General features: G+C 43.1%; 1 protein-coding gene across 2 annotated transcripts; it reads right to left on the bottom strand.

Annotated features, from left to right (window-relative positions):
• Positions 1 to 3,403: 3,403 nt before the first annotated feature.
• On the bottom strand, positions 3,404 to 16,527 carry cry1b (cryptochrome circadian regulator 1b). 2 transcript variants are annotated; one of them, XM_080437424.1, is made up of 11 exons: positions 15,768 to 16,527; positions 12,634 to 12,742; positions 9,292 to 9,434; positions 8,828 to 9,012; positions 8,453 to 8,541; positions 7,353 to 7,493; positions 6,446 to 6,757; positions 5,697 to 5,848; positions 4,941 to 5,143; positions 3,987 to 4,118; positions 3,404 to 3,817 (listed from the first exon to the last, which is right to left on the bottom strand). In XM_080437424.1, exons 1-11 carry the CDS (start codon positions 15,923 to 15,925, stop codon positions 3,732 to 3,734), a joined length of 1,710 nt encoding a protein of 569 aa, XP_080293550.1. In that variant the 5' UTR covers positions 15,926 to 16,527; the 3' UTR covers positions 3,404 to 3,731. The 2 variants fall into 2 exon arrangements, with proteins under 2 accessions (XP_080293550.1, XP_080293551.1); XM_080437425.1 differs by having other exon boundaries at positions 3,404 to 3,808.
• Between the last annotated feature and the right edge of the window lie 254 nt (positions 16,528 to 16,781).

The following is a 16,781-nucleotide window of genomic DNA, read 5'->3' as shown; positions in this document are numbered from 1 at the left end:
CAATGCGAGCCTCCAGCACATCCTGTCCGGCTGCAGGATAGCGCTGTCCCAAGGCCGTTACAGATGGCGACACGACCTGGTGCTGAAAAAGCTGGCAGAGGTGACAGAGGCATGCAGACAGGAGGCAGACCTTTGGAAGCAGACCTTCCGCCCCAGGCAGACATCCCATCCAGTTTGCCAGGGCTGGACAGAGACTCAAACCCTCCCGTCAGAAAGATACGGCAAGACTCCTCTCACCGGGCAACGAGTGGACCATGAGGGTCGACCTGGGGAAACAGCTCCAGTTCCCCAGGGAGATTGTGGAAACATCGCTCCGACCAGATCTAGTCATGTGGTCGGAGGCTTGCAAGACAGTCCTTCTGGTTGAACTCACAGTCCCATGGGAAGGGGGCTTGGAGGCTGCTAACGAGCGGAAGCGAGCCAAGTATGCAGATCTGGCGGCGGAGTGCCGGGAGGCTGGCTGGAAAGCTGTTACGTGCCCTGTGGAAGTGGGGTGCAGGGGCTACGTAGGTTCCTCAAATGTTCGCCTACTCCGCGACATGGGATGCACAGGAGCAAGGCATCGGAAAGCCATGAAAGAGCTGGCTGAGGAGGCGGAGAAAGGCAGCTTCTGGCTGTGGCTAAGAAAGAAGCACAAGAGTTGGGGGCCGAATAACACCTAAGGCATCAGCCGGGGGCGGCAGGGAGAGATCCCTGCCGTCGCTCCGCCACCAGTGGACGTTCTGGGGTTAAAGGAGCGAAACGTTGATCACTGGTGGTCCCCAGCTGATGACCCGTTTAGGCCCATAGAGGTGTTCAGTGAGGTGTCACAGCACATCTGCTCAAAAGGCACTGTTGGAGGTGCGTCAGGCAGTAATGCCCAGCAGAAATACCATCACCTGTATCATGATATCTATCCGGGACGAAATACCTGAAAATGACCACACCCTTATTAAAATGACCATAACCGATGCACTACTTCCAACATGGCTCTATCTGCTAAACCGTTGGAGCTACAGATTTACTGAGGTGCTCAAAATGTTCAGAATTCTTATGTTTAGGGAAACATAGAAAAGTGCAAATGTTATGACAGAACAGCTAAAAAACTGTTTTGGCTATAACTTTTGAACCAGATGAGCTATAAATTGGTGTCTAAATCATGTTTTTTGACAATTAGAAACATGTTGGAATGCTTATCTTTATGACTGGGTGTGGCTGGACCTCTGTTTTACATATTTCAAAGAAATATTAGTTTTGAACATTTGTTTTACTTGCCTTTGTCATTTTTGTGTTTCTACACATTGGAATTCTCATATTTATGATTGAATCCATCTAGATCACTCTGACTTGCTTATTTCAAATATGGCCACTATACCAAACTTGTTATGTAACAACAGAACAGCTCTGCAATAACTGATGCAATAACTGATACATACAGTACTGCACCACACACACACACACACACACACACACACACACACACACACACACACACACACACACACACACACACACAATGATGACTGTTTTTTAATGTCCTAATCATACATCTATATATCGAAATGCAACAGACTCCAGCTTTGCAGCATTTGCTGTGTCCACCAAATGACTTTTGCAGCCACAGTGGAGGAGGATAGTGCACGCTAGGAAGGTTCTCAAGGGACCTGGTACCATTTGACCAACATCAGCCTTCCCTGACTATGGGAAAAGGAGTGCAGGTATCTCACAGAAACCCTGATCACCCTCACCTTGGAGCTGTGGCCACAGCAGAGTAGATGAATCCTGACAGTGGCTTTTCTCAGTCCCTCAAGAACATTCCTCTCACCCAAGCTGCACTGATAAAGGCATCAACTACATGCACAGTTTTGATCTGAAATATTCAGCGGCGAGTATTTCACATTTCCATATTGTTTATTCCTGTTAAACGATAGGATCCAGTGTTAAGGCCTTAACTGTTCCAAATGTTTTATGAACACCCTTGCATACAAGGGTAAACCACTGCATCCTGTAGCTTCTGCACCTGCTGTCTGTAACAGTCCTCTGTAGTGTTTATAACAAACAATCTGAATGGCAAAGGGGCAACAACAAATTGGTGGAACATATTTTTAATTTTATTGTCAACTCATAACATTTAAAGAGTCATCATATAAAAAAATACATTTACAATCAAATGGAAGATATAAATACATGCATTGAGAGTACAATAGAGTATCAGTGAGTCCCTTTAATATTTACAAAAGTGATTGCTGAAATCCTGACAAAATGTACAGAGGTTATAAATTACTTACAAAATGTGAATCTTTTCGACTACAAGACCAATGTGTTTCACAGGTTGTGGATTTGTTTCCATACATAGGCTGTGGCTAATTTAGGCCCTTAATTTAGGCACTACTCAGGAGTTTGTACTAAAGTTTAGATTGGTCAGGCTGAGGTGATGACACTGCCACCAGGCACTCAAGCAACACAACACCACCATTTTCATCAAAATCGTGCAGGTTGCATTCACATAAGTGTACATCATTAGTATAAAGAACTAGTGCAGTACCCATTTGTCTTTATAAGAAAACTAACACATAGTGTTTTATTGTTGGACATTCATCATGGCAGGTTATAACATAGGCTTTTGGGACAGGACAGCCCCTCTTAGCAGGTATGACGTTCAGGTCCGCCGTATCGACCCGTTCCGACCCACTTAGTAATAATACTAAAAGCATGTACCCTGTGCCCTTTTTATACAGTACCAGGTAGGACAACATATTTGCCTTCCTATGGGTGATGGTCGCTACACTGAATGGACTCGGGCGTGGCTGTGTGTGAAACGGATGATGGCCGTATCGATTGACGGACGATCGCCGCTATTGTTCTCGAGGGGCTGGGTTCACACCTTCTTCAAACGGCGCGGAACACCTTAGCAGTACGCCCAGCACAAAAATGGGCCGTTTGCCAGTGATAAACACTGGTCTAGAAGAGGGTCTGTCTGTGTGTCTGTCTGCCTGTCTATGGCTAACCTTGCAAACAACAGGGCTGATAAGCATTAATTCCTTGTACATAATTTGACCTATTTGATCCGCTGGGGGAAATTCCATTTTCAGCTTTCAAGTAGTCAGACCTGAGCGCAGGGAGCAGTATATATTTAAGTGTCTTGCTCGGGTACACCTTGAAACATTGCCTGGGCCAGGAATCGAACCTGGGACCTTCTGTGTCACTGCCAGAATTTCTGGAAGGTTCTGGAAATGTTCCAGTAATGAAATGTTCTGGGCAACACTTCGTAGTCGAAAAAAGCCACATCCTTTGGGGATGACGCTATAAAAAAACTGACAGCTTTGCAACTGTCCAATTTACACATAATTGTACATTGAACATCAATGTTACACACCTCATTACTAATACTTTCATGAGGTTGTGCCTTATAGTTTTTAAAAAAATATATACATATATATACATGAATCACATAGAAATTCGATATCTAGTAATTACATTGTACTGCATCTTTGGATGGACATATGGACATGACATGAAGCAGGACCCACATTGTGGATGTGCTCCAGAGGGGATAAGTTGGCCCCTTAAAGGGCCAATCGTCATCATCAGCAACAACTACTGGTCTATTTGAGTCACCCGATGCTAAGACAGACCCAAGAGAACAGACAGACTGTGGGTCAGGTCAGGACACACTACAGGTGGTGACTGCTGTATGAATAAGGGCCGTGGACTGAGAGGGCACCATCATTCTTCTTCTTCTTTTAAGTACACTAATTGCTTTGCTTCCAGGTTTTAGAACCATTCGCTGGTGTGGGGTCTTCAATGCGTCGTTTCAGACTGGCCTGTCCTCTAACTGCTGGAAAAATAAACAATGAAATTGATTAAATTATTATTTATGATTTGCTTTATATACAGTTCATGAGTCAATTATGCATCATGTCATCTATAAAATGTGCATGTCTGTTATCTAGTGAAAAGAGCACTTTTTCATCAACTCATGTAAGAATTCAACCAACATTATCTACCTGTTTGAGAGGATACCATTTGCATGGATGGGTTGTCGGTAGATGTCCGTGCACCTAGGCCAGTCCCCGTAACCACTCCGCCAACATTACTTCTCCCGTTGTTTACATTCATGGGTACTGTTTCCAATAGGCCTGCAGAGTAAACAAATGTCCATAGTTGAAATACATTTATCATTGTCATATTTAAATTGTTTTGTTTTGTGGAGCAGACTATCACCTGGTTGAATCTGGAATATATATTATTTGATTATCAGCTAAATGTATCCATTGTCAAAACTAAATAGAATGTAGACATACTATTTTACAACTATAAATATTGTATTAAAAGCCATGCCAGCTCATGTAAACACCAGTCATGGCAAATATTCATCTCAGGCCTACAGTAAGACACTCTCAACTATCACATTAAGAACCTTTGATTTAAGAGGACACTACCGCCATGTTCAATATTATCATTTGTTGTAGGGCTAATCCATTAGCAGCCATCACACTGAGCAGTGTTCTCTGGCTCTGAAACACTGCCAACGTTGTGCTGAACTCCAGTGATGAACTACACTGATTCCTGCATCTGCCCACTGCCCAAAATGTTTGGACTTGCTTTGTATGGATAATATCTTCTCAGGCATAGCCAGGAAAGACTGTATATCCATTGGTACTCTGCGAGGGGTACGGGGACCCCCAGGGGTCCTTGATGGGGTTCCAGGGGGTCCCGAGCTAAACGATTGATATTTAAGAACCAATGGACCCTAAGAAGGTCTGTAACTCCAAAAGTGTACAAATGGAACCAAATAGACCCGCTTTTGTGCACTTTGAGTTAAATCAACACGATTGTACAGTGTAGATGGTCCCAGAGATACAAATAAATAAATAATACATCAAGTTGGGGGTCCTTGAAGTTAAAAAGGTTGGTAATAACTGCTGAACATGATATTAGCTAGTGGGTCATGTTCTTACCCAGCCCTCTGTAGGAGGAGAGCTGCTGGTAGATCTGCTTCATTCTCTCTATGTGGAGACGGCTGGCCTCAGCATGGTGCACCATGGGCTTGGGATAGTCGACCCCTATGATACATTTGGCAGCCTTCTGGACCTCCTCTGGGGCGTTCCACGGATCATAGATGTACTTGGCCGGGAACCCTTTCAATAAGGGAATATAACGTCTATGGTGGGGTTGGAGAGGTCAGAGAAATAGCAGAATGGAGAGAGAGCGGGAAGGTGAACAGAAATTATTAACCAAATCCAACCTGGCATCCCTATTAGACTAACAAGATAGATTTAGGAAACAATTGGGGAAATCAACAAGCACACGTGTCGCAATGTGACATGTTGTGAGCTTGTAGAAAGGCTATTTATGCTATTCGTCATATGACAAAGAGTGGTTAATGTAGTCAAATGTGGAATAAGGGAAGATAAGATTGCTGATTTAGGATGTTACAACTGTATCATAAAACAAAATTATGTTTGACCACCTTTGACAAAGTATGTATATCAGCATAATCAAACTCAGTGGCCTTACTTCTATTTTTATTCCTTCTAAGTACTCAATTCATTACAGCTCTCTTGACGGAACCGTGGCAAACTCGGCTCCCTTTTGAAATGCCTGCAAGCTAATCTGTATGTAATGCGAAGAACACACAGATCATTTGCTTGCAAAAGGGGCGGTGCATTGTGACATGCATGTGATCAGGGACGAGAGCTGCCATCGTCTCTCACCGTATGAAATCTCCATTGGGGTCTGTGCGTCGTCCGAATCCCACAGGGCAGTAGCAGTGGAAGAACTGCTGGAAGAACGAACTGCAGGAGAGCCACATCCAGCTGCCGGCGTTTACACTCCAGTCTGCGTCTAATAACAGCTCCTCGAAAACCTGGAGAAAGCAACCACACAGGGAACAGTCATGTATGTAAACCATGGCCTCAAACACCTGGAGAAAGCAACCACACAGGGAACAGTCGTGTATGTAAATCATGGCAAGCAGATTGAGCAGAATCTCACCCTTCCTGTGCAAACAAACCCCAAAGCATCACAGGCAGAGGCATAGGAAACTATAGGACCATACTGGCATCAATACGTCATTATCTATTCACAGCCTTTTCCATATATTGGCCTATCATCTAAACGTAGACCACATTCCAAATAATGGCTTTATTTTTTGATTTGCGTCTGTACATTTTACACCGGAAGCTAGCGACTTCCGGTGGGGCGCATTCAAGACAATCACGTTGCATAGTGTTCTGTCACGTGAACGTCAGACCCCAAAAAAGCTAGTAAAATACACGATTTTAAGTCCCATAGGTTTTTAGCTGCGGCGGACCCGGGATGGAGTTATGAAATTTTTCTACTGTACCTAGGATCATAAAAAAGGTAGGAAAAACGTCGGGCGAAATTCTCCTTTAATGGGTTATAGTATTGCACCCATCGCTCCAACATTCTCCACAGATTTCTGCTGAGAGGGCAGGTTTACCTTCATGCCCTCCTCCCAGCTGATCCACAGGTCTCCTCTGGTGAGGAAGCAGGCCACGGCGTGTCTCGCCAAATGATGGATCCACCCCTCCTGTCTCAGCTGGGTCATGATGGCATCTATCCAGGGGAAGCCTGTCTGTCCCTCGGCCCACTTGGCCAGCGCTTCCGGATTCCTGTCCCAGGGGATCTGTACGCAAACCGGGTTTCCTTCCATCTTGTCAAAGCGTGGATTATTGGTGGCAGTGGTGTAAAAGAACTCTCTCCACAACAGCTGCCCATACAGGGAGAGTGGTGGGGAGCTGTTTGTCTTTACCTGGTCAGAGGAAAATAACATTCATTACTTTTGAAACTTTTTAGTGGAAATGGTTAACCACTTAAAACTTTGTCCTACGACGAATAGCGAAAATAGCTGATCTACAAGCTCACATGTCGCACCATGACGTGTTGTGAGTTTGCAGATCTGCTATTTCTGCAGTTTTTTAAAAACGTTTGACTAAATAATGACAAGTCCATAATAGGACGCCAGGGTTTAAGTGGTTAAATATACTTGAACTAAAGACGCAACCATACACCTTTAGCTGTGAATACAGTATAGACCATCGGTTCTTAAAGTGGGGTTCCGGGGACCCCCAGGGGTCCTTGGGGGGGTACCAGGGGGTCCCCAGCAAAATGAGTTAATATAGCGTCACAATCATTTTAACCACTATAACCATATTTTATACGTTGGACATTCAAAAATAGCAGATATACAAGCTCATGTTGTAGCTTGTAGATCTGCTATTTTTGAAAAATCCCTGGCACAAAATATTTTTGAGATTGGGGTCTGCAGCCAAATACATATCATTTTGGGGCATGAAAAAGTGTGAGAACCACTGGTATAAACAGTATATGTTCATTTGCTCTCATACCTTCTTGTACAGATCAGTGAGTTTGAAGTAAAACAGTCGACAAGAGAGACAGCCAAAGCGCAGGTAGGGGCTGAGGCCTGTGGGGCTGGCCAGCAGGGAATTAGCATTCATACGAGGACGCTCGAAGTTGGCCACCCATGCCTGCAACAAAGCCAAATAGCTGTTATTACCACGATATAACATGTCACCACTGAGATGGTGAAGAGACTAATAACTTACAGTATATGTGGGTACATTAATGGAAAGCCTGTCTCTGGTTATATAGTACATTTAAACTTTTTGAAAACAACTTTCAACTTTAATTTCTCAACTGGTTTCCAACTACATAATATAAATCAACAGGGGATATACCAGAAGTAGTTGGCCACCGTCATATTAATGGCCAGTTGTATGTAAAATATTAAATTAAATAAACACACACCGTCTTCGCTTGCTCAGTAAAGAAACACAGTTTTTATAAATATTAATACAATTTTAATACATACAAATAAAATGTGTTTCTTTATAGAGCAAGCGAAGACAGTGTGCCGGTGTCTATCCACCTCTTAACGGAATAGACAAGTAAACAAGAGCACAACATAATATAATCATGATGAGCATATTCCACATCTCCAATTTCAGTTCAAGGAGGACAAAATACTCACATTAATTTTCTTTTCTTCCACTCACATCATAATTCTATTATGAATTCAGTGACATTTTTGTGTTTTGTCCTACTTGATCTGAAATTTGAGATGTGCTACCCGTTTCATATTTTTTGCAATATGCTCACTGGATTTTGGGTTTAGGTCTCCTCTGAGAATTCCATTGCTGAAGCGCAACCTCCTTTCCCAATTCTGAAATCCGGTAATTTTGCATGGGAGCCAATGCTCCTGGTTGTGTTCCCCAAAGATCAGAGGGAGGTGAACATTTCAGAGAGACTGGCACTGGCAGTGTTTATCGATTTTCTCTAGTTCTTGTTGAAATGAGAGGTTTCAACAACACAGTGTTGTTGAAACCTACATTTCTGTCAACCTACATTTCTGAAGCAGTTGAAACTGACTTTCTCTTGGAAAGTCAAAGGTTGGCATGACAGATATGCATTTTTATTCATGCCTCACCTTCCTCTCCAGGTGTCTCTCTAGCCTTGTGAGTGCTTCTGTTTCTCCGCCTGGCCATACTGCTGTGGACAGGCCCTCTGTCTCAAAACCTGGAAAGGCCAAACACATTGTTAAATCCAGGCTTATCATAGTACAGTACATTAAGAAATGGTTGATAGCATTATTCAGAGCCCAACCGATGCTAGATTTGTGGCCCATGAAAGTGGCAAAACATTGGGACACATCGGCTGTATAATTTCTGACACCGATGTCTCAAAAGGTCTCAAATAAAGGCCAATATACTGTATCAGCCAAACCAATGTGTCTGTCGGGCTTTAGTATTATGTATACAACCTTAAGAAAATAAAAGAAGAACAAATGCAGATGGGAACTGACCAAGCTCTTCCAGGGAGGGTACCCCAAATTTGTCATCATGGTCATCACTGACTGGTGTGGCGCATGTCCTGGTGACCTTATCCGTGATGGTCTCTGTAGGCATTTCTACACTGTCCATACGGCTGATGAGGGCCTGGAAGCGTTTGTAGGTCAGAGGGGCCTGACCACCGTTTAGTTCTATAATCCTTTAGATTGAAAAGGGCGAAAATATTGGGTCAGCAGAGTCAGACATATCCCACACAACTAGGGTTGCAACTATTGATTATCTCCGTAGCAATTATTCATGGATTTTTCGATTAATGGCACAATTGAGAAGCACATTTTTGGGATATTTTTCTTTTTTTTATGTACATCAACAAATCACAAAATAATTAGAATAGATTTTTTTTCTGATTGACCACTTTGTGACAATAAAGCTGATTCTGATGTAGCGTATATTTCCATTAACTCATGTGGTCACTCACTTGTCTAGATCATAGAGTGTGTGTGAGATCCGCGCCATGACTTCAACCCCGGCCTTGTTGGCCAGCTTCTGGATGGCAGCATCACGCTCCTTACCAAACGGCTCCGAATCATATTCATAAGACAGACGGTTGATGCGCCATTCCTGTGGAGCAGAGAAACACACACACAAGTTCATGTCAGGTTCAGAGATTAGGCGTTCAGGAACTAGCCATTTTTGAGTCCGATGCCGATTGGGATATTTCACTTGTTTGTGGTCCTTTTATCATCTACTCAGGATTTTGTGAGCACTCCAGACAGTTGCTTGATTCAGAATTTAGATATTTGATATTCATTTTATCAGACACTGGAACTGGAAGGTTCCCGTTTGATCCCTGGCTCTGCATGTAGAAGTGTCCTTGAGGGAGACACTGAACCCCTAACTGCTGCTCAATGAGCAGGTTGGTGACTTGCATATTTGCCTCTGCCGTCAAGTGTGTCAATGTAAAGCACATTATAAAACACTTTGGATAAAGGCACTATAGAAGTGCAGACCCTTTACCATGTTATAATATTTGTATCAGAGCACTTAATTTAGCAATGATGGAAGTGAGCTTCAAAGCCATGGTCTTCATGGTAAATATTATTCTTTCCTTGTATAACATGCAGAACAAATGGCATGTCTCATGACCCTGATAGGATTAATCACAAATTATGCATAACTGATGTAGTATGGTTTGCAGGCCAATACTGGCTAATTTAATTTTATGTCCTGAAGCCTGCATTCAGTAGATTGCAGTGATGTTTCTGCCATTTCAGTGATTAAATATTGCCTTGAAGAAGATCGCAAATTGAAAGCTTGCCTTAACTCTCTCAGTGCCACGCCCCGAGATATCCCGAGTTTTTCCCGAGTACCCTCCGTGCCAGCACGAGAAATCCCGAGTTTTTACTTTTGACTGTGGTCGCGCTATTCTGTTTATTTGTCATGATCACTTTCGCTTCCTGACTCCTTCAGACTCATTGGGTTCCGGTTTCATGACGCAGATTCCGTTTCCGGTTCAAATTTTTTTCCCGCGGTCATTTTCGGCCAGAATAGGGAAAGTCACGGTTTTTCACACGGTATAAAAAGCGAACGGAGAGGTCCACGTCTACTCTCTTTGGTCTGGGTTACGATCAGTCATCGTAGTCGTGTATCGCATCGTAATTTAGCCCGATCAACGATTGTCGAAAATGTCAACATCCGGTTATGACCGGATATGACGTGAGCCTGTTTGGGAGGGGGCGAGTGAGCCAGCGAGGTCAGCAATGTGTCGATTTGTTGCTCTCTACTGGTAGAACTGTATTATGGGTTTAAAAACCCAATCAGATCATTTATTTGAATGAAAAATTACAAAATAAAAAATAAAAATAAAAACGCAAATTGGCACTGGGGGAGTACTTTATGAAAATACTCTTGGCACTGAAAGAGTTAATGACTACAGTATTTTTAAGCTACAGCATCTCATCTACCCCCCCCCCCCCCTTTTTGTAATTACAATTTAGGCATTTAGCAGACGCTCTTTATCCAGAGCGACTTACAGTAAGCAAGGTAACATACTTGTACATCAAATGCATAGAGACAGTGTAGTGGCGCAGTAATCTAGGTTCATAGGTAAACCAAGAACCTACAATAACATCAGTCTAAGTTCTAAACGGTATAATACCGACAACAACAAAAATAATATGTACATTGAAACTATACAAACTATAAGATGCCTGGTCAACAAACTTTTGCATAAGACTGCATGGTCGTCAAGGCAAGGAAAGGGCTATGGTGGAGTCTGAAGAGGTTGAACCCATGACACCCTGTCATAAAGCTGCATTAGCAGCCAAATGACAGCATTGGCGTAGCTGTCCGTGAACCCCGGACAGCTACGCCAGCCGTCCCGGCCGTGAGTCTGCAGTTCTAACTGCAATGGGGAGTTTGTTCCACAGTTTGGGAGCCAGAAGGGAGAAGAATCTGGGACATGTGGAGTGTTGTACCGGATGTTTTAGGGAAGGTACAGACAGCTTCCCTGTGTTAGCTGATCTGAGTGAGCGGGAGGGGTTGTAGGGTTGGATCAGGCTTTGAAGATATGGGGGTGTCATAAGCAGTACACAGGTAAGCAGTACACAGGTTTCATGCTAGACAATGGCCCAGATTTACAGACACTGGCCCAGAACAGATTAAGTAGGTCTCATGCTGCATTCACACTAGCAGCCACAAAACCTACAAAACGACCAAGCGTGGTCAGCTACACTGTCGCTGAGTCGCTGCTAAAGTGTTGCTCAACGCGCTCATTGATGTCGCCAAGCGTGCGTCCGTATGTGGGAGCGATGAGCAACAGAAATATAAAGGCTTGGGTTAAAAAGAACAGGGAACCAAACTGGCTGACAGCAAGAATTTGTTTTCTCCCATTACAAGCAAGAATTGTGAGACGGGTAGTGTAAATGGTGAAACAAAAACATATGATTGATTGACGCTTCACTGCGTCATTGGAGTGCTGTGTCATTATAGCTCGTCACGCAGCGATACGTGTCGGGCGTCGGTTTGTTACTTCATGTCACTGGCTTCCATTGAAAATGGCCTGTCTCTTTGTCGCTGCTAGCGTGAACCCAGCATGAGGCCTCTAGTTTTAACAGGTGCACTCAGCCGATAACTCCACAGCACAATGTTTTCCCCTTGCATTTCACAGGCTTTAACGAAACATTAGCGCCAAGATTTCCAGCTATTATGAGCCTAACCCCTAGCCGTGGGTGTGCCGTTCTGCAGACCCGAGTTGGTGACATAAAATGCAATAAAAGCCAATGTTCATGTGGTGGGTTTTCATTAGGCTCACCTTCTCAGTCGTTTAGCAGTGGCTGTACCAATTCCCCTGCTGTGTGCCAAACTTGCAAACCCATCAACTGCTGCTGACAAAGATTTAGGTTTGCCCCTTCAAACCACAGGCCTTGTTTTATCTCCACTCAAACTGTGAAGTTGTGTGCCTGGGGAAACCTTTGCTCAATGTTTATGGCAAGACTTTTTGCACAAGGTTGGTTTGCTTGGTTATTATGATAATGTCACTCTAGGTTACAGGGATGTTGTCACTGCTGTTTGTATGATTAACCACTTAAACCCTATACTTCATTGCCCGGGGTACTCCAGGGGTCTGTCCCTGTCCTCTGTCCTCCTCTTTATTCCCTCTATGTACACCAAATCCTGTCGCCCAAAACAGCAGATCTACAAGCTTGTAGATTGAGTGTTTCAGCTGAATGTTCACTGATTACGACATGTCCAGAATAGGGACTCTAGGGTTCAAGTGGCTAAGACAGCAGGTCAAAATATTACACAGAATCTATCTTACCTTAAAAAGGCGAGGGAAGACATCTGTGGGCTGGCCTCTGATGACGAACAGACGGGAATTAAGCTTGCGCAGACTGGTATCCAAATCCTCCAAACACTGCAGCAAAAACCTGGGAGTGAACAAAATAAAAAAATAGGCGAAGATCATTCAAAACATGACAAAAAATCAAAATAAAGCTGTGATCTGATTTGCAGACATAATGGATTCGGTATCATAACACTGTTATGCTCAGCTTAGTGATTCTTTCAGTGTATTCTTTCACATAGCATACACTATTTAATAAATCACATAAATCACTACACCAGCATGACAGATACTGTACTTAAACCATATGAATCATCGTTCCATGTGAATATGAATAGTCCTACGGTACGTCTTTCAACAGTGTAAGTAGGAGCGGCATTTGACTGTGATAGTTCAGTTGAGTGGCACTGGTGAGCATGCAGAACAAGATGACACCAGGCGGTACCACACGGCAAGTTCTAAGGTTTTACACACAGAGAATACCGTACTGGTGGACACATGATGTGACCAGGAACTATGAGACATGGAAAAGAACAGAATGTAATAGGAAAACAGCAGATGCACCTCCATGGTTTCCTGCAAGGAAAAACTTAGTCTAGGTGCTACTGGAGGAGGGTGCACGGCACATGCCTGCACACGCGAGGGCCGAGGGCTGCACAATATGGACATCATTTCTTATCTAAATATTTACGCCAAATATTTCAATAGCAATACAATATACAATATGATGGGTTCACACTTATTTTATATTTGAAGTGTAGCAACAGTGAAAACGAAAAACATTCTTTAAAAAACAGCATAGTACAGTGCCATAGTGGTATACCATGTTTCTGATGTTTAGTCTTGGTACTGACCAATTCAGTCTCCGTGGTAAACCTAGCCCTAGACTGAACTGGTCTGGAGGAATCCCTGATCTTGTATCATTGTGCATATGCGTCAGTGTTCTGATAAAGCGGTTGATGGCCATGGCGTCAAGTGTATGTGCTTACATTACGTACCATAATATGACATAAATGTAAGGTGCCATAAATTGATGAATTAATGCCATAATAATTCAGGGGTGCCGTGGATGAAAAGGTTATTTACAAGTGTGCAGTGATATATAATAAGTTTGAGAACCACTGTGAGAAGACACTTTAATGTTAATATGCTGCCCTCTACTGGACAAGTTTCAAATTGGCCAAGTTGTCAATTACTGTGTACTAATAATAATTTGATTTGCAATAGATTTAGCTTGTAGCTAACTTATTTAGTCAGGATGATGTTAAGTTTGCACACTTCAAAACCAGAGATCTTTCCAGGGAGTAAAATAAGTCACTCTTATCAACTTAGTCAACTTTTATTGCTGATGGGGTCAGTTAGGTTAGGGTCAAACCAGATCAGGGTCAAACAAACACCAAAATGGCCCTATTTACTATCCTTGTAGTCACAATCTGTTAACAGGTGATAACAATGTCATGTTGAGGTGAATTGCTGAAAAATAGCTTTGCAAAGTGTATTTTCTTACATAGTCACAAGGAAAACACACATTATTTTGTAAAAATAAACTAGATTCTATGGCTAGTTCAACAAGGGTTAATCCTCCTAAACCTACACAAATGAAACAGAGACTAGGACTAAAAAGATTAGAACAGCCCAAATCAAGTAACCTTCTCGTTTCACTAAAATAACATGTATATGCATCCTTATTTTTCTTCCAGGCTGTCTGCAAACAAGGTGGTATAGGCTATGCCCCCAAAGTGTACTTTAATCTGACCAGCCTCACTGCACTCATATCATTGCAGTTGTCATGAACCAAGGCAGCTGTCCTCCACCCTATATAAGTCTACAGTACAAACTGTACAGTATTTAGGACATTCAACAGTAAATGCCCAAGGGTAACAGCTCACTGTCTTGACTGGTGCTGGGGGGTGTGACATGCATTGAGCTCAATGCATGTCAGCGCTGCTGGGAACACACTGACCTAATTTCCACTGCCGTACATTCAAGAACAGGACAGAGCAGCAGGAGACTTACAGCACGAGGCGGGGAAAAGGACTTACATAAACATAATGGTACGCCACCATGGCAACTGCCTCTCGATCACAATACATTGATGTACATGATGACGCTTTTGAAAACCTGCCATTTGGACAGAGCTATGGCAATAGTTATCAGTCTCCGGAGCAGTGTGGTGGTGTTCACCTGCAGAAACACATTGCCCTCTCCATGTATTTTGGTTCTCACTGTTTGTTTTGGTAGACAGGGATGTTTTTGGGATCCACTGGATTAGAGTGTCTGCCCTGAGGTAGGGAGGTCAGGGTTCAATTCCCAGCCGAGTCATACCAATGACCATACAAAAGGTACCAAATGCCTCCCTGCTTGGCACTCATTATCAAAGGTTAATAGGGGTAATAGGGGTTATAGGGGTAAATCCCTGCGACATACTTGCACGTGCAGGGCCCAAGAGTTCGAAACTTTTAATCCCTCTCCGGATGGATCAGATTTGGATTTTGGGTGTCAAAGATTTTATTTGATTAATCAAACTTTTTCTTATTGACATAATGTTTGCTGAGATAATTCTATGATCACAGATTGGTTATCAAAGTGATCCCAATGCTATTTTTGGAGGTTTGATTTGAACAAACCCAAATTCCAATCTGATATAGTCGGATAGGGATTACAAATTTTGAACTCTTTTTGGGCAGAGGGGATGTAGCCTACTTGTACATTTAACTGTGCCTCCACACTAAGGAAATCTCCTACTTTGGGGATAGCCTAACTGATGTTCTCACATCACCATGGGCATGTTTTTCTGTTCTGTTGCTAAACAATTTGTCATGGCAGGGCAACAGGAATACATGGATGCAATTTACACACACACACACACACACACACACACACACACACACACACACACACACACACACACACACACACACACACACACACACACACACACACACACACACACACACACACTATTAACCCCCTAAATGCCTAATCTCACCCCCCAATTATCATTTTAACCATAAACAATTCTGTCAAATTCTACTAGCCTACTTGTGGGGACATATACTTTGATTCACAAAAGCACAAGGAGTCTTTCGAGCACATTCGAGTCTTCTCACCTCCATCTGCTGATGCCAACACTGGAGGACCCTGCGAACCAGGGGTCCAGGATGTACACACACCGCAGGGTGTCTGATCCCTTGATGGAGTCGGTCAGAGCCGGGTTGTCGTGGAGACGCAGTCCCTTTCGGAACCAGTGGATGGTGTTAACGACCATAGTGTGGCTGTCTGTCGCGTTTGTTGTGATCTCCTGAGGGAGATCACTGCCAATTAAACAAAGGCTGACCTCGTTTATAGAACAGGAGGGAACAAAAACTGCAGACAACTGAAGGGTGTCTACTCTCACTTCCGAAAAACGTGTAATTTTCCGCTTCAACCTTACTCCATGACTTTGTCCATTGGGTTTATGCTCCTCATAAGTAGCCGACGCATACGATACAATGTAACCAAAGAATCAATAACAACAAAAAATAGGTCTACAAATCTCACTTTTTACGACAATAATGGAATAATATCAAGATCTCGTGATCGCAAGAGAGAAGTCGCCAACAAAAAAAATCTTTGGCAGAAGTGGTGGTTCAATTAAGTAATAATACAGTAACAGACATAACACGTGAAGAAAGCCCTAATGCTGCTGCAGTAATGAATGTTTATCAGCAACGCAGCACTCAAAACAGTGATCACTCAGTGATAATCTTCAGTCTTCAATTCGGTACGAGGAAAAAAAATAACAACAAACGATCGAAGGCTGCAAAAATACCCAACTCAGCAACACATCCAACGCTGTCTGACTCTGACGGCAGAGTTAAGTCATCATAATATAACATCTCCTCCCACAGAAACACGAGAAGTAGGCTACAGGCTGTGCAGCGACCAGCGTTGCCAGATTTTGCGAGAGAATTAAGCAACTAGGTCTATGAAAACAAGCTCAAAATAAGCAACCTAGCTTAGCCGATCTACAAGGTTTGATTGATTGATGTAGTTTATTTAGTAAGACATGAGAATAGTACATGACAGTACATAACAGTACATGGAAGTACAAATTCACAATACAAGGTCTACTAAACTGGAAC

The sequence above is a fragment of the Gymnoscopelus braueri genome, assembly GCF_963280865.1.
Source record: "Gymnoscopelus braueri genome assembly, chromosome: 9".
NCBI lineage: Eukaryota > Metazoa > Chordata > Actinopteri > Myctophiformes > Myctophidae > Gymnoscopelus > Gymnoscopelus braueri.
The sequence above is the reverse complement of the archived record's forward strand: the minus strand, read 5'-3'. Positions and strand labels throughout refer to the sequence as shown.